Source organism: Oculina patagonica, chromosome 2, assembly GCF_052425735.1.
Source record: "Oculina patagonica isolate OP01 chromosome 2, crgOcupat, whole genome shotgun sequence".
NCBI lineage: Eukaryota > Metazoa > Cnidaria > Anthozoa > Scleractinia > Oculinidae > Oculina > Oculina patagonica.
The window spans coordinates 20,851,435-20,878,695 of NC_135759.1; the positions used below are offsets into that span (position 1 = coordinate 20,851,435).

The 27,261-nt window shown below is 37.4% G+C and overlaps 1 protein-coding gene across 4 annotated transcripts; it reads left to right on the forward strand.

Moving 5' to 3' along the window:
- The first annotated feature begins 1,086 nt into the window (after positions 1–1,086).
- On the forward strand, positions 1,087–27,170 carry LOC144643497 (dynactin subunit 1-like). 4 transcript variants are annotated; one of them, XR_013568914.1, is made up of 37 exons: positions 1,088–1,393; positions 2,964–3,142; positions 4,539–4,766; positions 5,587–5,709; positions 6,841–6,912; positions 7,897–8,004; positions 9,062–9,158; positions 9,692–9,770; positions 10,012–10,135; positions 10,241–10,276; positions 10,438–10,542; positions 11,008–11,109; positions 11,618–11,707; positions 11,873–11,995; positions 13,885–13,984; positions 14,075–14,160; positions 14,423–14,550; positions 14,796–14,910; positions 15,495–15,548; positions 16,030–16,161; positions 16,234–16,317; positions 16,468–16,521; positions 16,937–17,039; positions 17,320–17,419; positions 17,690–17,783; positions 18,587–18,715; positions 19,357–19,428; positions 20,694–20,764; positions 21,323–21,486; positions 22,215–22,324; positions 22,922–22,993; positions 23,506–23,667; positions 23,833–23,890; positions 24,362–24,453; positions 25,783–25,878; positions 26,313–26,739; positions 26,791–27,170. XR_013568914.1 is itself a non-coding variant. In XM_078502766.1 (36 exons), the coding sequence occupies exons 1-36, from the start codon at positions 1,240–1,242 to the stop codon at positions 26,448–26,450; spliced, it is 3,834 nt and encodes a 1,277-aa protein (XP_078358892.1). In that variant the 5' UTR covers positions 1,088–1,239; the 3' UTR covers positions 26,451–27,170. The 4 variants fall into 4 exon arrangements, 3 of the variants coding, with proteins under 3 accessions (XP_078358893.1, XP_078358892.1, XP_078358894.1); XM_078502766.1 differs by having other exon boundaries at positions 26,313–27,170; XM_078502767.1 differs by lacking the exons at positions 25,783–25,878; positions 26,313–26,739; positions 26,791–27,170 and adding an exon at positions 25,372–25,746 and having other exon boundaries at positions 1,087–1,393; positions 24,362–24,472.
- Positions 27,171–27,261: the final 91 nt, after the last annotated feature.

Here is a 27,261-nt window from a genome sequence, read left to right on the forward strand (position 1 = left end):
TCCGGGGTATTACATTGTGAATAAGATGGAAAGGTTGCAAAGAGCGCAGCTGATGGTCGAAAGGAAATCACTTCAAACCCTTATGTGAGTAGAATTCTCTTCATTCGATGATTATTTTGCCGTTTGGCTAAGCTAGCGATCAGAGGGGCCTGTGATTCGATAGTCAGCAGCAATTCGATATGCGGGGTTTCCGGCCGTGAATTGACATGAACTATGACCGAATGGTCTCGCTGAGTCATGAATTATTTAGTTATTTTAATCCCGAATTCGTTGAAAATGAAGCGATCGTCGATGTAAAATGCTTTCTGATAGTTCATTTTAGACCATGCATGGATTTAGAAAGCTTTAGTCCATCTCTCGCTCCGGCGCTTTAAAAATTTGTTTTCATTTGTTGTTATTTCATGTTGTAAACAAGTTAATTAAATTGGTAGAATTCATGATTTGAACAAAATGCCGTAAATGCAGTCTTTTTGGTTCATAAAGAGATTTATTAGAGTAATTTACGTTGAACATGAGCTACAACTAGTCGATTCATGCAAAGCTTCTTGCAAAAATATGTCTTTAGAACTAGAGCTGTGTCAAAATCTTTAGACACCTTTTATTAAATCAAGACAGATATATACGTGTCACTTTGCCAGCAAACAATTTTCGACGTTACTCGGCTCGTTGAATGCTCCAAGCCCTTGCACGAAAATCACTAGTCCTAATACCAGGAACTAACCGAAATAAGCTGAAATATAATTTAAGGCGATAGCGTTTTCGCCTGAGAGTGTTTTACTTCCTTTTATTCACTTCAAACTGACCACAATGTATCAATAGGAACATGGACAGAATGAACGAACGTATTGAAAATATTATTTTTTCTATCTTTTATTCACATCAGGTTTCCCAGCTTCGTTGAGGGTTAAAAGCAGTTCCAATCCTCTTTGATTTTCGGGAACAAGGCAAAAAATATTACGCGCGAGAATGGTCGCGTGGAAATCCTCGAGGAATTCTTTCGCGCTTCAGCGCGCGTGTACGCGCGCCTCGATAAAAAAATGGTCTGGGCGGCCTGGGCACGAAAACAAACATTGAAATCTGAGCATGCGTAGTTACCGCGGCCGCCATTTTGGGAAGGAGTGCTCGAAGAAAGAAATGTAGTATATTTCGTCTCTAAATAGTTTTTTCTGTTTATCGAAAAGCTTCTTCTTTTTTTATGAGAAAAAATTGTATACTGTTACATCTTTAATCGAGAACAAAATGTCGGGGCCTAACGCAAAAACTGGAATGAGAGTGGAAGTTGTTGGTAAAGGACTTGTGGGCACTGTGGCTTATGTTGGAGCGACCATGTTTGCATCTGGGAAATGGATTGGAGTTATTCTGGATGAACCAAAGGGGAAAAATGATGGAACAGGTATGTGATGAAACAGTATTTGTTTTCATAATCCGTAGTACTAAGATTCAATAAGCAGAAATTCAATCAGTGGAAATTGACTGAAAGCTAATCAATGAGCTTATAAAATAATATACTGCACTGATGAGGCCCAGAAGGCCGAAACAGTACTGTCTGCAGTTAAAATAATATATAAATATCTTTCTTCGATGGCGATCAAATCAGTTAATTTAAGAGTAAGTGATTTGTGAAACTTGACAATAGATTTGGACAGTTGATAATCAAGTTCTATTTATTTTTAGAGATAAGTTTTTAATATTAAAATAAAGCATTTTTCAAAGCAGACCTATCAACCTGTATGAACTGAAAATCTGAAGATTTTTCAAGCAAAATATTAATATAGTGCAAATCAGCATAAATATAAGCTTAATATGGCAAAAAATTAATAAAAAACAGAAGTGTGCTATTCCCAGGGGGTACTCCAGATTTGAAGTGTCGGGGATGATCCAATGGGGGCAAAAATCAAGACCCCTCAAAATCCCTAGGGCTTCCAACAAAGCCCCAAAAATCCCTGGACCAAAAATCAACCCCCCCAAAAATCCGATGCCGAATTTCTGACCTATTAAATTTTTCAGAAAGGGGGAATGATCTAAAGATATAACACAAAGAAAAACATTATCTAGAAACAGGTTCAGTGTTTGTACTTTATTCGCAGAACTATGCGGCAAAGGCAGGAATCTTTAGATTGTTTTTAATACCCCCAAAAATCCCTACTTAAATCAAGCCACCCCAAAAAATACTTGCCAAATTTCCTACCCAAAAAAATCCCATCCAGAATCGAAAATTTCGAAACCAAAATAATCCTTTGATCATCCCCCTAGGGTGCTATTTTGCCGTGATTAGGAATGTTTCTGACATTTTAAGCAGGTGGCAAAATTTGAAAAGTAGTCTTTGGATAGTGACCATTAATTCCTGAGCAATTTGGGACTGGGAGCATGCTCTCTCCAAAATTTTGAAATTAATTTTAGGTCCTCAGAAGTGTCATTTCCTTAGTTTTGAGCACAAAGTTCCAATAATCTCAGTCCAAAGTAGTTGTAAAATGATTGATGTGTAAAGGGGATCAAGTAACAAGTTTTATTATGCTATCAGAAATCGTTGGCCAAAAAGATATGACTTTTTGTTGTCTTCAATTTATGTTCTTATAAATACATGTACAGTGTATCTGTTTGAATGGCTGAACATTTGTTTTAAATGGATAGTCTAAACTTAGTTAACTAATCTGTCTTGATCAATTAAATTTGTTTTCAAACAAGTAGTTGGTTAATTCTGCCAGCTCCTGGCTTTTAAGGACATCCCTTTGTGAGATTTATAGTGACTTTTAGAACTGCGCCAAAAAATATGAAAATATATTTACTTCCCCAAAAGATTTAGACATGCCTGAATGAGTAGGAAAGTGCTTATTTAATTTCATCTGTTCACTGATTTGATATTTCTTATAAAAGTATAATTAATACAGATCTATGTATGTGTCAATGACTGTTTAGCATTTGAAACTGTTTTAATGTCTTCTGTCTTTATTGAATCATTTTAGTTCAGGGTAAAGAATATTTCAAGTGTGCAGAGAACCATGGAATCTTTGTGCGTCAGTCTCAGATTGCAGTGCTTGAAGATGCGCCAACTTCTCCATCGCCATCCCGCAACTCATCAACACGTGGTAGTCTTGGTGGAGGCACCTCCATTCCACTGCCAGCATCAATGAGAAAAGAGAGGGTATGAGTTTATTTGTATACGTAATTGGACTACATGCTGTCCAATTTGGAAATAATTTGATGAAAAAAATTCCGAGGGCAGCCAAAATTGGACGAGGCCGTAGGCCGAGTCCAATTTGGCTGTCAGAGGAATTTTTTGAATCTAATTATTTCCAAAATTGGACAAGCATGTAGTCCGGTTACATATTAATTATATAGCTTGTAGTCAGTGAATCCAGCATAAACAACAAAACTTATGTCCAGAACGGGAAAAGCATTCAACAATAGTAGGCATAACACAGCACATGCAATTCACTCAGAGCATTGTCTTCACAAATAAAACTTAAACAAAACAGTGCAATTTTATTCACCTGAGTTTGCGAAGCTTGCTACAAAGTGAGTGAAAACACTGCATCAATCAATGAAAGTCGTAAACAAAGTGTCCGAAGAGCTTAACAACTTCTTGAATGTGACATACTCCTTTCCACTATATCGTTCGTACTTCATCGCCGTCTTTTCTTTTCGAATTTCAGCAAAAAACGACAAAGAATTGCATCTAGCTCATGCCTCCTGGCGATGAACATCTGACAGATTTCTTGCTTCGCTTCGCTGCACTTACGGTCACCCAAGTTTTGTACTATTGGAGGTGTTTTGCTCTTGGTTTTTGCTTCTTAGTGTAGCTAGCTCCTCTTCTGACAACGTAGAAAATTTCTCTTTGTTGTTTCTATTGCTGAAAAGCTCAAAAGGAATAGAAAAACGTAGCAAACTTGCTCCATAAAATTCCGCCATTGTCGACTCACAATGCGACCAGTTTACAGCGCTGACGCTATGCTTTGTGCTAATTGGCTAATATCCATCACATGTTGTGTTTTCTTCGATTTGATTGGCCGAGACGAAACTGTCCAATTTATTTTAAATTGGACAGATTGTGAATTTTACCAAAAAATCCTAATTGAAACTATCCAAATTTAATCCCAAATTGGACAGTTCCCAGAAATTAAGGAAAAATAGCTGTGCTGACAATATAGGATTTACTGACAGCTATATAATTATGTTACTTAACGTTGCATCTGTTATGGTTCAATTAACTTTACCCTAGTTATAGTTCAGTTTTATCCTTTACAAGTTTTATATTTATTATAACCATATGTTACCATACACCAGAGCAAAAGGAAAACCAAATTGTACCAAGGGTAAATTTAAACCACAATAAATCATAGCTGTATTTATAGCTGTATTTTAGTATCAATGCCAAAACCCTCTTTTGATTCAAGTCACTTCTCCAAGTATTTTAATTTGCAGGTGAAAAATGTAAGAAGCATATGTACATGATTGTGGCAACACATATCACTCCTATTATAGTGAAACTTGATATTTAAAGACATGCGTATTGATAAAATTACCTCCCTATTTTTCAGTCTTTTGGATCAAGAGGTTCTTTGGAGAATGCCGGCAGTAAACCCTCCCCTCCTTCCTCCAAGTCTGCGACACCAAAAACCAGTACGGCTACTATTCCAGAGCCTGCATTAGATAGTCCTCCTAGCAAGTCCCCTGCTGCTGCTGCCTCTCCTGTGTTATCAAGCCAAAGAAAGGCATCTACAGGGCCAACTGTATCTGCTGATGAATACATGGCACTTCAAAAGAAGGTAGTGGAATGTTGATAGTTTGCTTATTATGTGTCACTGAACTACTGTATAGTGCGTATGGGTATTGGTATTGTGACTTAAGCTTCACAAATACATGCATTGATAGATGAGTTTTAAGAGGATTTTCCTATCAAAGAGCCCCTAGAGGCATTGCATAAGAGTACGGCTTTGTCAAATTTGGATAAATTCGTGAAATACGAGTTACAAAGTGAGAGGAAAAGTTCTTACCCAAGAGCACTGCATGAAGGTTTTGCCTGTGTTTATGCCGAGTAACTTGCAGGAATGTAGCTAAGAAAACACTAAGCTGGGCTAATCAATAAGCCCAGCTGGCTAAAGTTTCTGTTGGCAGCTCTAAAAGTTAACCTAAGTCTTTGTTTTCGTGTGAAATTTCAGACCAATTTTAGTTCTCTTTCAGCTGGTGAAATTAGCCGGCAGCTGACCCTTAGCGACATCCCTGAACTTGTGTTTCATGTTGAACACATTATTTATTAGACCACAGTCTGTACTTCATCTAAAAGATGGTGATTGACATCTTGATGATTATATCATTGAGAGTGTGTTCCTTAATGAATAATTATTGCATTGGATTCTAGGTTTGATCCCTGGTTGTGTCTTTCTATTACACAGTTATTGAGCAAGATGCTTTACTTTCACAGTAGCCCTCTCTTGGTCTAACTAGGAGTATTCTTGCAAACATGGCATGCACCAGTGAATAACAGGGCAACCTGGATTGAAAAATGAATGCTTCGAAAACAAGATTTTCCATGACAGTTATTATTTAGTCGGTGCATGTTCATGCATATATTTCTTTTTTTTGTAGGTGATTGAAAAGGAAAAAGCTGTTGTTGATTTAGAGGAGAAACTAGGGACTCTAAAGAGTAAACGACAGGAGGACAAGGCTAAAATGAAGGAATTAGAGAAATCAAGGATGCAGCTAGAGCAGGTTAGTTCAAATTTATAGTTTAGAATTCTCCCTCTCCTGTACTCTTTGCATGGAGTTGTTATGTGTATGTTGTGGTTTAAATTTTGTTTTTCAGTTTAGAACAATTTGATTATCATTTTCCTTTGTTTGAGATTATGATTCATAATGAATATGAGACAATAACAAATTTAACTGCAGCATGTACAATATCCACAACAGTTGTCCAGTACACTGTATGTAAGCCTCTCTTAGTAGGTACTGTACAATGTACATGTAGTGAATTTATAGCCTGAAAAAGACACAGATCTGTTTCTCTCCTGATGTCTCTGTTCAGACAACCTCTTAACTTTTTGAGATGTACTTGGCTCAGGCTACATTCGTACATTGTATTTTCCCTTGCTTTAACATATTTTCGCTATATCATAATCTAAAACAAAGGCAAATAAAAATCAAACTGGTTTGATAGATTTAAACCAAAAACAAATTTAACCCACAACATGTTAATGTTAAGTGTTCAACGTGGAATTGGTTAAAATTTTTCTCTTGTCAATCCACCATAAATTGTTTATTTTATTATTTATGCATGCATCAAATTTGTCTTTAGCCTAAGTGTTACCTAGTAACTGTTATGTTTATTCAATCATTTGGCCTAAAATTATTATTATTGCTTACAAATTATTTCTTGAGCTATGATCTCTCTATAATATGAAATTTCTTGCCAGAAATGTTTGAAACTTGTATTAATTTCAGCAATAAAACATTTGACAGAGGTTTTTTTTAATAGCCATGCACCTACAATGCCATTTTAGATGTCATGAATTATCAAATGGTGATGTGTTATTGGATTAAATGTCATTGCCAGCTGTTCTTTTGTCAACAAACTATAGGTCAAGTTAGTTTTTATCGCTTACAGTAATAAAATATTGCAGGTTTAGTCACCAAAAACTCCAATTTTATCATAGCCTTGAGCAGCAAATGCTCTTAGCTATTTACTGCTACTTGTGAAATGTTTTGAATCCTCAAGATTTAGTTGTTTTCACTCATTAATGCAGCCCTCTCATCATTTCAATATCGGCTCTTTGTTGCTACTGGTTGCTATTCACAATCACTTATTTGAATGTGTAATTTTGTGATGATGTTTTGCTGCTGTAGATGCAAGAATATAAGACAAGATGGCAAGAAGCACAGAGAGATCTACAAGCTCAGCTGAATGCTACAAAAAAGGTCAGTCAATTTTCCGATATTTTATTAATTTATCAGGTCTTGAAAAAATAAATTTTTTGTAAACTGTGACATTTGAGATATTTTATGATTATATGTGCACAAATCAAGTGCTTCTTTAGCAGCATTTTGATTAAAAATTTCAGCACCTATGTTAAAACCACAGGTCGTGATACATTTTGCAGTGAGCTTAAAACTGGAAAAATTAATATTTCTTACATTAGCTTGTACTACTAGTCGAAAGTAATTCAACAGTCAAGGGGGTTGTAACCTGGACAGGGAAACTAATTTCTAACAGTGATGCTAGTTAAAAATTATTGCTATCAGTGAGCCCTGACATTACAACAACCCAGAACAATCCCCTTTATTTTCCAATACAAACTATATAACAAACATTGATTTGAAATTTTAATTACAAACACAATGCCCCCAACCCATCCCTGCTGGGGCTTAAGAAAGTTCCTGGTTTTGATGAATGGCATAGCAACAAGAAAATAGTTCAGCAATTACATTGTGTACCGATAGTCCCATAAATTATCCACTGGTTACTCTCACTCAGAGAAGGGATTTTTCCTAAGACTCTCCACCCCTCTGAAAATTCCAATTAAATTCTTAAATTAATTTCCTTAAAGTTTTTGGCCTTTGAGACCCACTCCCCACACCCAGGAATTCCAATCCTTCTGTAGAGGGAAGGTATGGAAATTTCTGGAACCACACATTCAGTACAGATTTGAGGATATGCATGATCAAAAAATTAATTATTGAAGAACAATGCTAGCATATTAAAATAAAAAAAAATTATCATTGACTTCGAAACTGATCCTGCTTGATCACTTTTAGAAAGATAATGAGCTGGTTTTAGATTTTTCAAAACTCAATTCTACTAATAATTTTCCGGTGTGTCTAGGTTTTGTAACTCAGGAGGATAATATCACATCTGAAGTGGCTATGGAACATATCTAATGTATCTTTTTATTCTTTCAATAGGAGCTTAAAGAGATTACAGAAAATCGTCAGGAACACAGTGAGGAGTTGACAGAGCTGCAGGAAGCTGTTGAAATGGCAACACTGGATAAGGAAATGGCTGAAGAAAGGGTATTTACTTCAATTTTTACATGAGTCGCATGTTTGATTATGTTTATTGCTTTTAAATGACTATTACAACTTGTATGTGTGACATACTTAAATACAAATTGTTTTATCTACTAAACATCAAATCCACAGTGTGCTTTTGGGCTAATTTAGACAGTTCAACTTTGTTACATGTGGTGTTAGTATTACGGCTGCTGTTCACAACATGCAAAAATCACATAGACAACTTTTATTGTCTGACACTATAATTATTATTGTCATCAGTAGGGTTTTAAAACATGTTTTAAAATCCTATGATGGGTTTATTGTCATACAGTACACAGCAATCATAAGCAAGTTGTAAGTTTGATTTATATAGGCTTGTCATAAGCTTGTCACATACAACAAACTTGCACCAGTTGGCCCTCTGATTGTCACATCAAAGTAGTGAGCATGTAAATAAGACCCAAGTCCTACCATACTGTAAGCTTGTCGCATGCAACAGGCATGAGCAAAATTCACACGTATGAGCCATCTATAATATTGGCACTTGAGGTGTATGTCTTGTACCGGTAGTTGACAAAAAGCTATTATAAGTTTCAATCAGTACTTGTATTGCAAAATAAAGGCAAATATACATGTACATAAAAAGTGCCTTAAAAAATTTAATGTCAGTTTATTAAGAAGATTTATGCAGTCCCTGAAGTTGTCTGCAACCTCTCCATTTTGTCTTGGGTTTCTTTATTTCACAAGAAAAGTCAAAATTTGGGATTAGTTTCTTTAATGTTGTCAGTAATGTTCGCTAAAAAGGTAAAAATATTATTTACAAGGCTAAAAAAGGTTAATATAAAATGTTAAAAAGGGGGGAACCGAACGTTTTCGACTTGTCGAAAACGTTCGGTTCCTTTTTAAAATCTGAGGAACTCTTATTTTGTATTGGTCTTTTTTAGCCTTGTAAATAATATTTGTTAGTTTCTTTAATGTTAGACTAGAATGCTGCTGGGAGTGAAATGGCTACCAGCAAGGTGTTCTGTATTAATTTGATACTAGTAGTATTAACTGTGGTTCATGATGTTTGTAGCTGGAGTCCCTACAGCAAGAGAATGAACAAATGAAAGATAAGCTGGAAGAAGTTACTCTTGACTTGGAAATTCTCAAGAATGAAATCAGCGAAGGAGGTGAGACTTTATTCAGTGGAATACTATTTTATGAAAAAAACACCCACGACAAGAGCGAGTACTGATAATGAAGCGAGTAGTGATAATGAATAACTGCATTGCCCAGAAAAAACTGTCATCAGTACATTGTATGTTGGCCAACGGTTGCTCGGCAGTTGGCCAAATATAAACTGGCAGTTTATGAAAAGTTTTGCCAAGTTTTAGACTGAAGTGTTGGCCACTGTCCTCTTGACAGCATAATGATTGAACTGTTGTTTGGTAGAACAGAGTTTGCTTTCAAGGACTAAAAATGTGCTTTAACCCATCTGTCTGAGTGTGGGTTCTGAAACTAACTTCTACATTCCTCCAAACTGACTTGAATGTCTACATTTTATAACAAAACCTGATAGTTTCTTTTAATTAAAAAAAAAACAGTTACAATGTAAGTGATGTCATTATGGCATGATTATAGCAGAAAGTGCTAAAGACAACTTGACAAAATGGCTTCTCAATCAACTTAACTGATAAACATTTTTAATGTCATCTTTTTAAAGGTATTGAAGGTGCTGCCGCAAATGCACAGGTCAAACAACTTGAGCAGCAAAACAGCAGACTTAAGGAAGCAATCATGAGGTGAGGAATGTGCTAAAACAATTGAAATGACACTGCTATTACATGTATAACACTGACTAGTAAACAAGATCCTATACTGGGTCAAGAGAAACAAAAATTGGGGAGTTTGTAAAATCTGGTGTAGAATTGCAGTATTTGACTGTGGAAAGAGCAATAAGGTTTAGATTCCACTGTGTAAACCAGTGGTTTTTATATACAGTATAGCAATCATGTTAGCTCTGACATTGTTTGTAAACCTCAGGCTTAAAGAGGTCCAAGCAAGTGACAAATCAGAGATGCAGGCATTGCAGAAGCAAGTCAAAGACCTACAGGGTGGAAATACATCACTACAGAATGAAAGAGACAGGCTGTCTGAAGCTCTTCAGGTTAGTACTGTTCAAACAGTGTTTAGTGGGATTTAGATCAACCTGCTCATACATTTTGGATTTAAATTTTTAGAGTTTTACTGATTTCAAGTAATTATGTTTCAGGAAGCTGAAAATTCTTTGGCTGAACTCAAAGAACAGGTGTGTCCACTCAACTTGTATTATTATTTTCAGTTCTGATCAGCTGCTTTGACACTACTTTGTTGGAAGAAATACAAAACATATAATTTTATATATTTAAACTTTAATGCTTGTGTTACATTCAAAACTGTATTGCTTACATTTAGTGTTATTATTGGTAGGTTGACACTGCATTGGGAGCTGAAGAAATGGTGGAAACTCTCACTGATAATAACTTGACATTGGAAGAGGAAATCAGGACTCTTAGGGAGAATGTTGCTGATTTGGTGAGTAATGGCATTAGGCAATAATATATTCTAGTGTGAAATATGCACATACTCAATTTTTCCTCTGCCTGAGAGATGTCTGATTTTTGATCTGAAAAATTTCATACATTACATGTATGACATAGCTCTATAGAGCTAGAGTTCTGTGTAGTGTTTTTGATTGGTTGGTTTCTTTATGCAAAATGTCTTACAACTTGAAGGACAACTAGTCATGGGCCTTAGTAGAGGTACATGTATGCCATCAGATTGACATTTTTTGCGTGCAGGGGAAGAATTTAAGTTAATTAATTGTAGCATTAATAGGAGGATAATTAATAGAACTAATTGCAGTTTGAAGGCTGTGCATAATATTTCATGCAACTTGTCTAACCAGTTTGTTGTGATGCAAATAATTTGCAAAAACCAGTACTTGGTGCAAAAATGATTAATAAAAATAATCTGAAATAATTTCCTACATGCCCATAGGAAGCTCTAAGAGATCTGAATGAAGAACTAGAGGAGAATCATATCCAAACTGAACATGATTTGAGGGAAGAACTGGAAATGAACAACAATAAAGTTCGTGAGGTAAGGTAATCTTCTTATTTCTAAATTAAACTTATTTTTTTTAATTATTGACAGCAATCATCAATATTTATTGGAATTTGTTTGCAATACAAAGCAGAATTCAATGAACAAACAAGGGAACAAACAAACGAATGATGGAGCACCAGATTGATGGACAGACTGACCAACAACATTTTTTTTTAATTTTTAATTTTTTAATTTTATTTTATTTAATTGCAACACACACACAAAAAAGCTTATTTACAAATCAATTGATACAATTACATACATTACTTACAGAAAAAGAAAAGACTACTTACAAAAAGATTACTTACACTACTTACGGGAGAGTAACTTACATTACTAAAATACAATCATAATTTGTTGAATAGAAGAAAAAGAAAACTAACAATACTTACATTATTTTAGTCTATAGAAAAAAAAACTGAGCAACAGCATGGAAACATGCCTCTTTTGGCTGACAATCTTTTGGGTTTTTTAACGATTAAATTGTTTACTTTGTTTTTAGATGGAGCGTATGGTGGAGGCAGCACAGGAGAGTATAGGAGATCATCAGCAAACAATTCTTAAGTTCAGGGAATTGGTGGCAAAACTTCAGGTGAGAGTCAATTCAAATTAAGGTTAGAAAGTTGGAACTTAAGACTTTTTCAGTCTAACACAAATTGGAGAAGGAAGTGACTCAACAGTGCCTGTGTTTAACTCCAGTTACTGTTACATAAAGTGGCAAGGAGTAATGTTCCATGTTTCCTAAATTCTTCAATAGGAAAATAACAGAGCCATGCAGGTACAGCAAGAAGACACAGAGAAACAGAAGATCCTTGACATTCCTTCACCTGAAATGATCGACTTCAAGGTTAAGGCTGCTGAATTTAAGACTTTCACAAAGGTAATGATTTCAAGTAACTAGTAATTTTGCAGTGTTGCGCAGCATCTACAGGGTGTAACCTAACTGTTATGGGTCATTTTTTTTTTTCAAACTAGCTTGTCAGTGTTCTTTTTTAGCAGTTTTAAAAAAATAAAAATGGTTTTATTCTGGGCGGGATAAGAGTGCACCTCTGCCTTGCTCACTGTGAATTCTATAAAACAAACAAACATAACTCAATATAAAATTATTTTTTGGATGTCCCAGGGCTCGAGACTTACGGTAGCCAACTAGCCAAAGACTAGTAGAAATGCAGTTTTGGCTAGTAGGTTTTGGACTTTCACTAGCCAAAATGGCTAGTGAATATTTCAAGTGCAAAGAAACTGCAATTATTAAAGTCGCTCCAGAGAGAAAAGAACTAAGAATGTGCACATGATGAAGTATTGAAAAGCAAACAGACCGCTACAATAACTTTTTTAAGAGTTCTTTAGAGGAATTTTTGTTAGGAAAGCGGTGAGTGACAGGAAATTTTTTCTGCTAAGACATTGAAGTACAACTTCACCGTTACGTTGATTGTAACCTGAGATCATGCCCTCCCTTTATCTATAACCTTGGCGACTAAAAATTCTGGTTTAGTCTCCAAAATGGCTGGCGATTACATTTCTCTGTGTTGACGATTTATAACAGTAACTTTCTCTGACATTTAGTCCTTTCAGAAAATTAAATTGGAAGATCGTTTCTTCTAAAACATTCATATAGTGAAAAGAAGTCAATCTATCATTTTCCTTTGCTGTAAAAGATCCTCACATGTCCGAAAACTTGCCGTGTTAGAAATCGCCTATAATGCATTGCAAACCCTTGAACATTTAGTACGTCGTGAATGCATTTGGATTGTGTCTCATTTTATGCATCGCTGACCGCCATGTTAATTGCCTCGAAGTTTCTTATGGTTCCATACGTTTACCACAAAGTTAGTGGCCACAAAATCCTACATCATATCATCTATTTATTTTAGACCTTGTGATAAGATTGTTTTGTTTATGTTCTTGTGTGTTTGTGTATTCAGTCCTTTTTTAGATTAAATTCCTGCAACGCTTTTCAACTAGCCCCTATTTGATTTTACGATCTGGCGACTCAAAATATGCATTTGGCGACTGTGTTTTACCATTAATTCGCCAAATGACGACTAAAGGATTTCTTTCGATGACTTCTAGTATGTGACGCACATGTGATTGGTAAGCAACACAAGTTAGTATTTTGACACGACGCGCATGTTATGGATATCCGAGGGTATTTTACTGCACAACAACAACAACAACAACAAAAGAAAAACACTACGGATAAAGATGAATACCTGATGAAGTCGTGTCTAGATGGTTTGAGATTTTATTGGTGTGAATTTAAAATAAAATATGTTCCCTCCCTCATGGTGAAAGAAAAAATATATATACTTGAAAAATATGGCTAGTAGAAAATCAATTTTGGCTAGTGGAATCAAAGCTGTCACTAGCCACTTGGCAAGTTAGCAAAAAAGTTAGTCTCGAGCCCTGCTGTCCATCTTATTTTTTCTATTGTATTAGTCCCTTGTTTAGCCACTGAAAAATATAATGTTTCATGATTGATAGTTCTAATTGTTGACTTGTGAAAATAAACGATTTAATTCCATAAACGCAACAAAATTCGATACAATATTCATCTGCTTTTCAACCCGAACATCGAGCATACGTCTCTTTTTCACAACGTGTCATCACTCGGACCTAGTCTCCACTTGGTAGATACACAACGCGCCTTACACAAAATGAACATAAAATTTCAGTTCGGAACAACTTGTATTGCCTGGCTTTGCCACAAATGTGAGCCTGTCACAATTTGACAATGGTTTCTTATTAGGCTATTTTGTGTTATTTTTACAGACACTCGAGAATGAGTTAAGAAAGTTTGAAATACAGCAGGCCAATGAACAGATCAAAATGCTTCACTCATTTCTCCCTGAGTCTTTTGTAAGGAGAGGAGGTAAGAAAACAAAAATGCTTGATTTTCGATGATAAAAAGTAGTGTGAGAGAAATGTTATGGCTCCTTTAATTTGATTAACTGCATTGCAGGTGACAATGAAAGTGTTTTGCTGCTTTTACTTATCCCACGGCTTACTTTTAAGACTGAATTGCTTCAATCACAACTTAGACAAAAGGTAAGCATCAAATTAATAACCAGTCATAATAATTTATATTCTTATGAAAATGATTACTTTTTAGTTATCAAGTTTAACAATTCTGACTCCAGTTGTATTAGCCTGCAAACACAGACGAATTTCCAGCTTTTGTTACATGCTGCCAAAAATTTGGATGTGATAGTTCTATTACTATAATGCATACATATTTTTGCTAAAAATTATTAGGTTTTGGAGGGTTTCTGTTTCAGTCATTTATTGATTTTATTCATTTCTCATGCAGTATGAGATAGCAGAATGCCTTGAAGACCCAGTTAAGATTCATGGGGAAGCTGGAGAAGGACTCAGTTTTGCTGCAGGGCTGATTTATCAGCTTGCTATTCTTCAGGCAGTTGTCAGAAATATTGAAAGGTATATCTAAACTGTAGATTATGTTTCTTCCTAATTTGCATTCAATGACAGCTAATTGGCCTTTATCAACTTTAAGTTTATAGTAAACTAGCTAACAATGAATGTAGGAATATGTTGAGGATATTTTTCTGAGCATCACTTTGCCTTAAAAATAATAATAATAATGTATAATATATAATACTTAAGGAAGCTTAGGCTGTGCCATTGATCTTTTTGTCATGTAAATTTGTTTGTTTTTTTCGCAGAGCTCTTGATAAATGTGATACTGGTTTGTTTAACAAACTAGTGGGTATATACCCTGAACTGGCAGCTCACGAGAGAGCTGTGGATGTACTGATTGACTTGTTCAAGAAAGACCAGGTAAATGGCAAACTTAATAATAATTATTATTACATCTTAGGCCAAACTTTAAAATATGACAGCATAATTATTTTAATCTCATAAATAAAATTGTTGAAAGTACTGATCATATCAAGTCTTACCAGCAAACTTATAGATACAAAAAAATAGATAGCAATGGTGTAATTGAGTACCCGGTAACTTGCATCAAATATGAGAGGAATATGTTGAACGTTACTGCAATATCTCCTTACAGACATTGTATTGGCACTGTGTGACAAGATTTGTCACACACAATACAAGCATCTATAAGTGCTGAAGCTTTTGAATGCATTTTTTGAAGTGAGTTTGAAACCTGTTCTTTTCAAACTTGGTGGGGTAACTAAATTTTGTACACTGACTGAATCTTTTTTATTGGATAATTTCTAAGTGTGAGATGTAATAGTGACATCAGAATTGAGAAAAGATTACCCTGTAGTGATGGTTTCTGACTGTGATGTTTATTGAGTGCTATCCTTACGATTTCTATAAAGCAAAAATACATATAGTATGTATATCATACCATATAGCATTTGCAGTGACATTGTTCTTGTTTGTTATTTCAGTTGGATGAAACAGTTGCCATGGAACCTTTAGAGAAAGCAATTCATTACTACACTGTAAGTATTCCAGCGCCATGCTGACAAGGATTGCTGTCGTAAAACTTAAACCAAAGTAATCACTTTAACCAATCACAAAGGGTACAGGCAATCCCGTGATCCAATCAAAACTCGTAGCAAATACATGTAGCTGTCGCAAAGTGCGGGAAAACGTGTGTGGGTGAGCCACAATTGGTTTTGGTTTCACTTTTGATTGGTCGAGAAAGCGATGTGAGTTTTTTTTTTAACCAATGGCAGATCGTAATAATGCAAAACCAAAGCGAACACAAATTACTTTCGACACTCAATTGAAATCCACTCTTAAATAAGTGTGCTGCCTCGGTAATTGCTGGGACAGCAACAAGCTTTCTACTAAAATGATTACTGAAAACCAGATCTCATGAAGAAAATTGCTGGAATGCTATTTACTACTGGCCTTAAAACACTAATATTAATTCTCTACCCATGCATACCCCTTAATGGATTTGGATTTGTTTTTCAGACTATGGTTCGTTTCCATTTGGCTGGTAACCCTGTGTCACATTCTGAGTTCCTAGCTGATGAACTGAAGATTTTTACAGCTGGTACAGAAGGTGCAACCATAGAGATTGAAAGACTGAAAAAGTTTACCAAGGTGTGTTATTTACGATTAGTCTAAATTACTCTCACATTTATTTCTTGCTAACAAGTATTTTTTGTGTTTCAGAACTGCGATGAAGGAAGTGCCTTTGGTGAACTTGTGCAAGATATGGAACTGAGAAATGTTGAAGTCCAACAGTTATGTAGGAAGGTACGTTGAGAATTACAATTAAAGCAGTGAAAAATTATTGCACAAGCAGCACTAGCAGCAGTGTGCCACTGGATTGATAATGGGTTTCAATTTGTCATATACATGTCTTTGTACATTCCCTCGAAGTTTATACCTTCTTTTATTGTTCAGATCAAAAGGAGAATGCCAGAGGATCAGAGCAGCACGCTGTCGTTTTCTGATAAGGTTTGTAGCAAGTGGCAATCTTTTATCCGTAATAATTACCTAACAAATACTTTGTCAAGTAAAAAAAATTTAATAAGAAATACGGTGGACACCTGGACTTTAAGCAAGGGGTTGCAAGGTCTCACATGAATGGCTTGATACTCAACGAGATAACAATACAAACAAAAGGATCACTGCCCATAGCCCCCCCCCCCCCAAATAGCAACTTTTCCACGTGCAGTAGAGGACCAGTAGAATAACAAGCACACAAGAGCTTGCACTACTGTAAGCAAGAGTTTTCACACCTGTTTTGAGGCGTAAATGCAAAAGCGTGGTATGTTTTCTTGTAACTGTTTGTCAGTTATTTCAAGCAGTCATCTTCTCGTCAGTGTTTTGTCTCGTATCTTGTTTGTGACAAGCTTGTTGTTTTTTCCAGATACAAGAGTCCCTAATTGAATGTGCCAAGCAACAGAGTCTTGAACTAAAGTTCTGCCAGGAACTAGCCGCGGCTGTGGCACAGAAGGCTTCTAGTTTAGCTGGTAAGTTCTGGTGACTTACTAAACCATTTATTTCCTGGGAGGTACTACAAGTAAATAAACGTAATTTGGCACATTTGGATGATGGTATTATAAAGCGCGCATGTTACAACTACATACAGGGCTTTACATACATTAAGAGTGGAAAGCCATGTCAACGATAGCTGGTTTTTGCCCATGGACACCTAACTGCACAAAACCTTTCTTCTCCTGGCACAGTTCAGTAGCTGAGCATTTTAAGTATAGATAAAATTTTGATTGCTTCTTTTCTTCGCTCATACAGACAATGAAAACCTTCTCAGTGGTCAGCTTGATGAGATGGCTAGCGATGTAGCAGTGTTGGTTTTTGAGACAGATGAAGTTCCATGTAAGGATATTGTCAGGTCAGTTGAACTAAATAGACTGAATTAATAAACAAAAAGGTGAAACCAAGACATGGTAGAGCAAGTAAATATTTACAAAGAAAGAAGTTAGAAGTTCAATATTTCTCAAACGCAAAATTCCTTGAAAAGCTCCTATAGTTATCATCATAGTTACTATGAACTTATTGTTACTTACTGTAGCTGTAATTTGCTCACTGTGATGAAATAGCCTTTTCAGATAAATGCATACTTGTTTTTCTAATAAATCCATGCTTATTTTTTCTATTTCAGTCAAACTTTCCACGAAGTCATCTCTTTCTTGTACTCGTTTGTGACCAAAATGCAAGAAGGTGATTATGATGCTGAACCTAAGGAGGAATCTAAGGTATGATACATACTAGTTATGCAACGCTTTCAAGTGGTATACTATGGAATATCCCACGAGTCACTTGTATTTTCTCGGTATACACACGAGCCTTTAGGCGAGTGTGTATACCAAGAAAATACAAGTGACAAGTGGGATATTCCATAGTATACCACGAGAAAGTGTTGTGTAACTATTTTATACCATGCCATAGAAAATACGCTTACTAAATCTTGTTGAGAATACAATCGCAGCGCACGATGGGAAGGTTGGGTTGAATACCGTCGAATATACAACGGCTTTCCTGTATTCTGATTGGCTGTATTTTCTATGGCATGGTATAAATTACTGTTCTTCGCTTCTGTGTGACAAACGCGCCCAGGTGTCTTGCATGACTATCACGTCACTTAAAAGACTTTAAGAACACGAAAAACTGTTTAGAGCATGTAGTACAAGTTTTCTTACCAGTTGCAGAGCTCGGAAAATGCGAAGGCAAAGCAAATGTATTTGACCGTCCATTAGCCTGCAATGCAGACGTTTGTGATGGGCGAGCGTTGCTTAATTTTGTTTGCATATTTCGTCTTGCAATTGATGTCTCAGACGTAGTGGGTGGAGGCGAGAGAATGGGAACGAGGACAGGGAGCCTCACTCCTACTCCCTTGGACGCTTCTTTTATCTCTCCCAAGCCTCTCCCAAGTTCGAATCCAAGATGACGCGCACTCGCTCACTAAAATACGCCTGCAGGCTAACAGTCCACTGAAATAGCACACGACAGATCCAATCTTCTTGTTACTAACCACATGGCATATCTGTGTTTTTTTAAGATGGAGCCGCCGTATCTTCAGCGCGCAAAGGCCTTCAAGTCAGAACTGTTTGATTCAGCTGGCGTGGAAGAGAAACTTCTTCAGAAGGAAAACGAGTACATGGACCTCAAGAAAAACATGAAGCTTAAGGTATTACAACGACAAAATATATTTATTATTTTTATCAGAACTGTAATTAATTACTGAAAAGCCTTTTTTGGAGCGAGAACGGTGTTTTTTAAGCAGACAAATTGGGGTATTGTCTTGACATGACACCAAATTCTTTGAACTGACACCTTAAAGAGTCTGTGTCACGGCTATGTTTATTCTTTTTTTATAAATACATATTAATACTTGCTGCGAAACATAATGTTAGCGAAGAAGAAATGACTTCTATGGACCTAAATGGAAAAACCATAGCTTCATTGCAAATAAATATGTCTACCAGGCGTTACAATTAAAATTTACAAAAAAATGAGACTAACTTTTAAAACTGTGCAGCCTAATTGTATTTCAAAAACTTATATCACAATCCGTTTAATCTTCTGGAATTTGTGTCCATCCGTACCTTTTTTTGTGTTTGCTGTGTTATTGAAATGTTCCTACGCTGTTTTGAGTGGTAATTTTTTTATATATTTGAATTAATTTGGTGGCCATTTTTGTATGTCTAAATTTAGCTAAAATCCGTGACACAGTCAGGTATTCGATATTTCAAGCCAGGGAATGCAACTAAGGCAAAGCATGGTACAAATACTTATCTCCGCATTGCCCTTTCTACCTTGCTTTACCAGAATGAAGAGATAAGTCAGGCGAATATAAGAATTGGACTGCTGGAGAAGCGTCTTGAGAACATCAACAAAGAGGTAGGAGGAACACCCGTTCTGTATAGAGCGGTTTAACTTGAGTGTCGAAAGTTAATTGCGTTTGCTTTGGTTTTGCATTACTACGCTTACTGATTGGCTAAAAAATCTCGCGCCACTTTCTCAGCCAATCAGAACTAAAACCAAAACCAATCGTAACTCGCTCGCGCACGTTTTCCCGCGCTTCGTGCCAGCTACATGTATTTGCTTTGAGTTTTGATTGGCTCACTGGATTGTCTGTGTTCTTTGTGATTGGCCAGAGTGATTACTTTGGTTTTGGTTTTACGATACTCAATTGAAAACTGCTCTATACTCGCTGATTTATGATTCTTAGCAATGATCGAGGAAACAAATGCATTTTTGTTGAGTCGGGTAGCAGCTCTCGCAAGATCTCACATGAATGGCTCGCTTCCCTTTGAGAGAACAATAGAACAAACAACAGGAACAATGCCCCTAGCCACTAAAACAATAGCAACTGCTATATTATTTCAAAAAAACTGTAGAATAGTAGTGAAAGAATTTGTATAGTACATAGTGTAGTAGAGCAGTTTTCAATTGAGTGTCGTAAAACCAAAACCAAAGTAATTACTCTGGCCAATCACAAAGGACACAGACAATTCAGTGGACCAATCAAAACTCGAAGCAAATACATGTAGCTGGCACAAAGCGCGGGAAAACGTGCGCGAGCGAGTCAGGATTAGTTTTGGTTTTTGTTCTGATTGGCTGAGCAAGTGGCGCGAGATTTTTAAGCCAATCACTAAGCGTAGTAATGCAAAACCAAAGCAAACGCAATTTACTTTCGACACAAGTGAAAACCGCTCTATAAGTAATGTATTGTAAGTAGTGTATGTTTTTGTTTTGTAAGTAGTGTTCTTTGTGTTGCAATAAATTAAAAAAAGAAGAAGAAAAAATGCTTCTTTAGACAAAAAAATCAGAACGTCGTAACCCACTTGACGATTGGTTTTGATTTCTTCACTACAAATTGGCCGAACATACTTGTTTGTTCTCATTGCCTAAATCAGAATTTCATAAATTATTTGATGGACTTCTGGTTAGACGAAGTTACGTGAGTTTTTCAACCAATTAGAGAACTCATACAAATTCAAAATCAAAGCAAAGAGCGGACGAAAAAAGCGCCGACAGTGAATAGAAAACCACTCTAGTATTCTTAGTAACAATTCCCTGATTTCGTACTTTAACCGTGCACTGAAAAAGGAGGAATTGAAATAGAGAAACATGACCTTACTGGCAGTACGTTATCTCTACAGGCTGATGCACGAGTGGAATCTTCAAATCGTAAAATGGAACAAGCTAACAAGGATCTCCAAAGAAAGGAGAAGTGAGTGTAAATTATAACACGTGGTCTTGTCTTTTTAACCTTTTCAGTGCTGAGTTCGAAGTTAAATTCTCCACATTGGTGATTTCCCTACATTTTGTTGGATGTTCTGAGGTTGTTTGGCAAGACACTGTCCCGTTCTAGGATAGCAAAAAAGAAAGGAGCGCGAGGAACAGCATTTTAAGGCAGAAACAGTAGCAATAAAGTGCCCGAATGAGTTTAGGATCCCATCTTTCGATAAAAGGGAAGAGGGACTTGTCCCCACCCAGCTAAAATGAGTGCCGTCGAATTAAATGCTTAGGAAACCCTGTGATGGACAAGCATCCCAAACAGGGGTGGGCGAGGGGGGAACTAAAAATACTCCTGGTCGTGTGATTCAACAGAAACTGGATAAGTGCTGGCATGATGGGTTACTAGGCTCGAACGCAGAGTTTACCTGCACTAATGTGGTGATTAGACAAGTCGAGAATCAGGCGATGTAGTTGTACACTTACGTGATAGCTTTCTCCCAATACACTTTCCAAATGTAACACATCTTTTGTGGCCCGCTCGCTTTCTCAGAGAATACGAAGAAACCATGGATGCTCTACAAAACGATATTGACACCCTGGAGCGTGAGAAAGCCGAAATGAAGAAACGTTTAGATGCGTATTCAAAGAAGTCTCTGTTGGCTGACCTTGCTCGCCATGCCTCTTCGTCATCTAGCATCGCGGCTGTTGTAGCAGGTACATAGATTCATGAGTATTTAATCAATTAAACGTTATATGGCCCTGCTCTCGCGAGTCTCCTGTAGCCCAGAGGTAGAACGTCCGACTAGTGTGCCAGCGGGAAGTCACATAGGCTCGGCTGCTGCTTTGAGAACTGGGAATTGTTTCTAATGGCTTGTGTCATTGACTGATAAACAACTTTTTCGAATTTCCTTTTACTACTTCAAAAAGTATGGGAGGCGCGGTGGTGTACATGTAATGGTTAGCGCGCTGGACTCCGGATCGAACGCGGATCAACACGCGTTCGTGTTTCGAACGCTGGCTGGGGTCACTTGTGTTGTGTTCTTGGGCAAGACACTTTACTATCATATTGCCTCTCTCCACCCAGGTGTATAAATGGGTACTGGCGAATTAATGCTGGGGGTAACCCTGCGATGGACCAGGGGGAGTAGAAATACTCTTAGCGGCCTAATGCTATAGAAACTGGGATAAGCTTTTGCAAGTATGGGCCACTTGGCTCGAAGCTTCACCTTATTTAAACAACTCCAAACAGTTAGGACGTTATGAAGCAAGGATTCAAAAATCCTGATATAAGTTAAGGTTATTTACTAGGTGACTTCTCCTTTCAGTAGAAATGGCTTGTTTTCCACAAGGTCATTTATCATATTCAGGGATATCCCTAATCCCTCACTCTATCATAAAGCTCATATTGTTCTGTTTTTTTTTTTTCCCTTCTTAATCACCAGGCGCAGCTGCTGTTAAGGGCGGCGCAGGTTCTCCCCTGCGGGGTGGCCCAGGGGTAGGTCAACAGCCTGTCCAAGTGGTGATCAAGGATTCGCCGATAGTACTCGCCCAGGTAATCTAATACACTAAGCCACAGTTCTATATATCCCGGAAGCCATCTATCCGAAATTCCGAGTCTTATTACCCAATCAGAAATAGCGCTGGCAGTTTTTGTATTCCCTCGTAAGCATGTCCTCATGACAAAGGAAAGAGAAAAGGCGTAAAAATTACTGTTTACTGTTTTAAACATACATCAGCTACTTATAACCCCGATCAGCTAGGAACTTTTTCTTCCGAATGTTTTCAGTGAGGATTTCTTAAAGTAATGAAGCAAATCAAGCTGAGAATTGAGATGATCATGTATGGTCTTGAAGGTCGCGTCAACAGATTTTTCATTTCAAGGCTAGGTTACGCTGGTCGCTTGCTAGCTTTTCTATCATTGCCGCTTCTTCACAACGTTTTAAGCGCGCGTAAGTAACCGCGCGGGAAATGTTTTTATTAACTTATGTAGGGTTTGCACCGAGATCAAGCTGCGTTGCCTTTCAGCCAATTAGATGGACAACAAGGCTCACTGACTTGTGACATTTCACCCGCTTGTGATGACTGATATGTCTTTGCCTTGCGGACTTGCCTTGCCATTGTAGTGATTGTTCCGATTTCTGCTTTGTAGGTGGACTCCCTTAAGATTGCTTTGAAACATCTGAGGAATGAAAATATACGCCTCAAGAGCCAGCAGTTGAAGGTACAATGCCACATGAAAGAAATATTTTCTTGTCAACTATCCGGTAGCAAATTTGGCAATGCTTCACAATTTTCTGCCTTTACCGGCCTCGCCATTTTATCGCGAGACAAGTTGTATGAAATCAACGTTATTTAAAAAGCAAAATCACAACAATCTGCCAAGTGGATTTTCCCCCTGTCTTTGTCAGTCATTGTCATTGTCCCTTGGGCGAGACACTTCACTCCCTCGCTGCGTCTCTCATCCCAAGAACACTGGTGAATATGTTCTGGCGAAATATTGGGGCACTCTGACAAATGCTGGGGGCAGAAGAGAGGGAGGGAGGGGGGAGGGGGAGGGGGGAGGGGGGATGGGGGTGGGGGAGAAACAAACTAAGTCGCTTTTCGCTTTGGAAACGGAAGTAAAGCGCTGTCGCCGATAAGCCACTCGGCTCCTCTGATTTTTAGGATTGGATTGGACTTAACCTTTCTTTTCCCTTTGTCTGACCGTTATACATTTGGTTTTTGTCACCACAGGAACAGCTGGATGACTTACCTAAAATTTACGTACCACCCAGAATTCAGCCTCGCTCAGAACCTTCTGAGGAACAAGGCGAGAAGGAAGCCAGCGAGGAGATGGTACAAGACTCAATACCAAGCCTCAACTCGGTCACGCGGGAAACCAATAAATTGCTTGAGGTAAGAGCTGTCAGAGACGTCACTGCTGTTAGTGACATGGTCGCCTTTAATGATCGCCTTCAATGTTTTAGGCTCAATAACAAAAAAAAATTCAAGAGGTGAACACAGTAAGCTGGTTATTTCAAGGTATTAACTGTAGCGTCATTTGTCGATCTCCTTTGACAGAACCTGCAAAAGATGAGTGCCTTTCCAAAAGTGGTTGACATTTCTAACAGAAAACCAGGTAAGTAAAGAAGACTGGCTGACAAGCGTCAAAAACTATTTGTTTTTTCCTTTTGTCAATACAACTCTAAATACACTTTTTGTTGTGGGTGAGAATTCGTTTCCATTCGAGTATCCAATTCAGGTATTGAGAGTGGAATCATGTTTAGGATTATCTTTTAATTGAAACGACGAAAAAAGGCTCGAAAAGTTAAGTAAGGTAATGTTTGGGTCTAATAATAAATCGTATTAACGCAGATGCCGTTGCGCTACCCGTGACCTGTTGTATATGATCAAAATTTCGAGGTTCTTTGCTTTTTAAGGGCAGGAGACCATCATCAATGCGATGCCCATAGGTAGCTGACTTCTAACTGGACATAAGTGCTTCCTATCCCTGTGTGTCTTCGTTGAGTGCCGACTGCTTTCTTACAGTTTTTAACTTTCATACCAGTCTCAAAAATTTTTAAACTGTTTATGGTTTATTCGCAAACAGGGTTAGTTCCCGCCCTCAGTAAATTGACACCAGCTAATCATTTGGTGGAGCGAGCAGCTATTTTACGGGATCTAAAACGACAGAAAGAAGAGGTGTGTACCTGGCTTTGCCGTTTTTAGTGCAGAATGCACTATTGTGATGGTTTGGTGGGTTGGCGTCTGCTAAACCCCTAAACCACTAAACCGCTAACGCGGTGTAAACTTTTAATCACCAATTAATTAATTAAACAATTAATTAATTATTCCTGAGGAGGGGTGGGGGTGGGGAGCACCTAACCGTACCCCTAGGTAAAACCTGGAGCACATCTACGTTACTTTCATATGAAGATCTCAAACGTATATATTTGTTTCAGAAAACCCTTTGCTCTCCTTGTGGTACTACTCAACGTAATTTACACCAAACGCATGCGCAGATTAGTCTTCGTTGTTTTCTGGAACTATCATGAACATCGCTTGTATTGCGTGTTTGCGGTAGGCTTCCTGCAGACTTCTTGGCGCCAAGTAAAAACCGCAAATTAATTAAATTAGATTTTGAAACTTTCACAGCGCTTTCGTAATTAGGTATGCAAAAACTTGCACCGGGATTTTCGGCATGAACACCTGATAACCAGGAAACAAATATCCTAGCTGTACTGCGTTTTAAAAAACCTGTCGAAAAATATGTTTTTTGATTAGATTTGTTTCTTTAGTTTTTGAGAATCATCTTTTGTGCAGTCTAAACCGTAACTTAATTAAATTAAACAAATGTCATCGATGCCGCCGTAAAACAAACAAAAAACAAAAGTTTCATGTTATCGCATTTTCAAGGAAGACAAAAGTATTTTGTTACAAACGAACAAAAGTGTTGTGTTACGTTTGCAAAGATTAGCGTAAGGAACACCTGGGAAAGAATACAAGTAGCCTGTGAACAGTTTTTCCGAAAGTAAAATAAAGCAAATAAACACGAACATATATAAAACATCATACTTTCAATTGTTCCATATTGCATTCTGCACTTACCAAATCATCAAGATTTTTTATCGTTTAAACTACCTGTGTTTTGGTAGGGAAATGCATACTCAGGCAGTTGTTGGTAAGTAGACAAACAACCGCTCTGTGGGGGGATGGGAAAGAAATCTCTAGAATTGCATTGGTCACAGACTGTTGCATTGGGACATTCGGACGCACGCTAGGAAGAAAGTTCGGTACATACACGAAAAACGTTGGACTTAGATACGAAGTTTGAAATGCTGGTGGGCACTGGAGAAAAAAAAATTGGATTGACAAAACTTTGACTTAAAAAGCCGGAATGTTGCACATATTCATATAATATTGGTTTCCAAGTAAAATTTTGCATAAGACTATGAACTTCGCTAAAAAGAATCAAAGTTGGCCGTTTTACTGGGTCCTAAGTACAACTCATAATCTGTGTCTTCCTTGTAGCTCCAAGGCAAAATACAAAAGTTGATAGCAGCTGAGTACCCAGGAGGAACATCACAAAGTTCTTTTTCATCGTTCTTGTCACCAACCTTTTCCAAGGTAATTTCAAGCTTTGTTTGTCTTTTGCTTGACCTTTCTCTACCCTATATTACCTTAACTGCATTCTGAATCCGAGATTGTAGTTCTTGGCGGGCGAGATTGCGGGAGGTTGCGATAGTTATTTCTTTTTATCGCTTTTTAAGCCCACCCCCCCCCCCCCCCCGTTTCAAACGATGTTCTTGAGCATGGAGGGGGAATTGAACTTCCAGACAGGGGGCTTTATAGGATCTTTACGGTAATTTCTTTCTTTTATTCGTGCTTTTAATTAATCACTAATTGATCCTGCCGTCGTCCGACCGACCGACCATCCGTTCTTTTGTTCGTCTGTTCATGCGTTCTTTCTCCTTATTGCTGCCTTTATCGATTCTGTAAACGAACTGCTAACAAAGTACATTCAATTTAGTAATCTATTAATTTTATTTTCTGTAATACAGGTTTTGCAAGAGAAGGTTCAGGCACCTCAACTGGGGCGAGTCACAATTCCTATGCCGTCACACACGAAATCCAACAAATACTGTGTCACGTTGAAACCGCAGGAATTTAGAACACTTCACACTGCGTTTGTCAGCTAGACACTGCGAATGTGTAGATAAATTATTCAATTTAAAATAGGAAATTATTTAACAGCCGGGAGGTGAAGGAAGAAGTACTTTATCGGGTAGATATCTTCGTTATTGCTAGGTGTTATTTGTGTCGTGTTGCGTGACAACTAGCTGTACAAACGGACCACAATACTGCTTGACTGAGCCCGTGATCCTGTTCAAACCAAAGTGACGTCACAACTTGTTCTGTTGTCCGCTCTGATTGGACAACTGAAAATAGGAAGTCTTTGGTATAGTTTACGAAAGTTTTCCAAAGACGGTACTTTTTCACTCTATTGTTTGTGTTAGATCGTACAGGACACTTGAAAAGGAAGCTACAATGACACTGAAGCGTTTCAGAATATAGTAGCAAAACGAATGTAAAAAGCGTCTTCCTTATGGAAAATTGAGATCCTTTCAAAGCGTTGCTGTCTTAGAGGGAAGTAGTGTCAGAGGTGTTTCCTGAGGTTCCCGAGGGAAAGTTAAACCAAAAGGAAGAGGAGAAATGTAAATGCCAATAAAAAAAAAAAATTCTTGACATTTGTTTTTCTGTCGAGGTCTCAAGTTTGAAAAGCAACCTACTTTTCCATAGGCCCAGGTCAGTGAAATTTACTTCAGTGGGAACTGTACAAAATAGAATCGAATTAAATGAGAAGCTGAATTTTTAGTGAATAAAGTATTCGGAGAGACATTAAAAGAAAGAAAGAATAACATGTCTTAAACTGATTGAGCCCGCAGTTTCTGTCAGCGATGTTGCTAAGCAGTAGTTCTCTCAGTGCTTCTGCGAGGCGCGGGAAATTGT

Coding starts and splice junctions, on each gene's coding strand:
- LOC144643497 (XM_078502766.1), top strand. CDS start 1,240: ATGTCGGGGCCTAACGCAAAAACTGGAATGAGAGTGGAAGTTGTTGGT. Junction 11,996..13,884: donor AATTTAAGACTTTCACAAAG/GTAATGATTTCA, acceptor TTATTTTTACAG/ACACTCGAGAATGAGTTAAG. Junction 17,420..17,689: donor CCATGTAAGGATATTGTCAG/GTCAGTTGAACT, acceptor TTTCTATTTCAG/TCAAACTTTCCACGAAGTCA.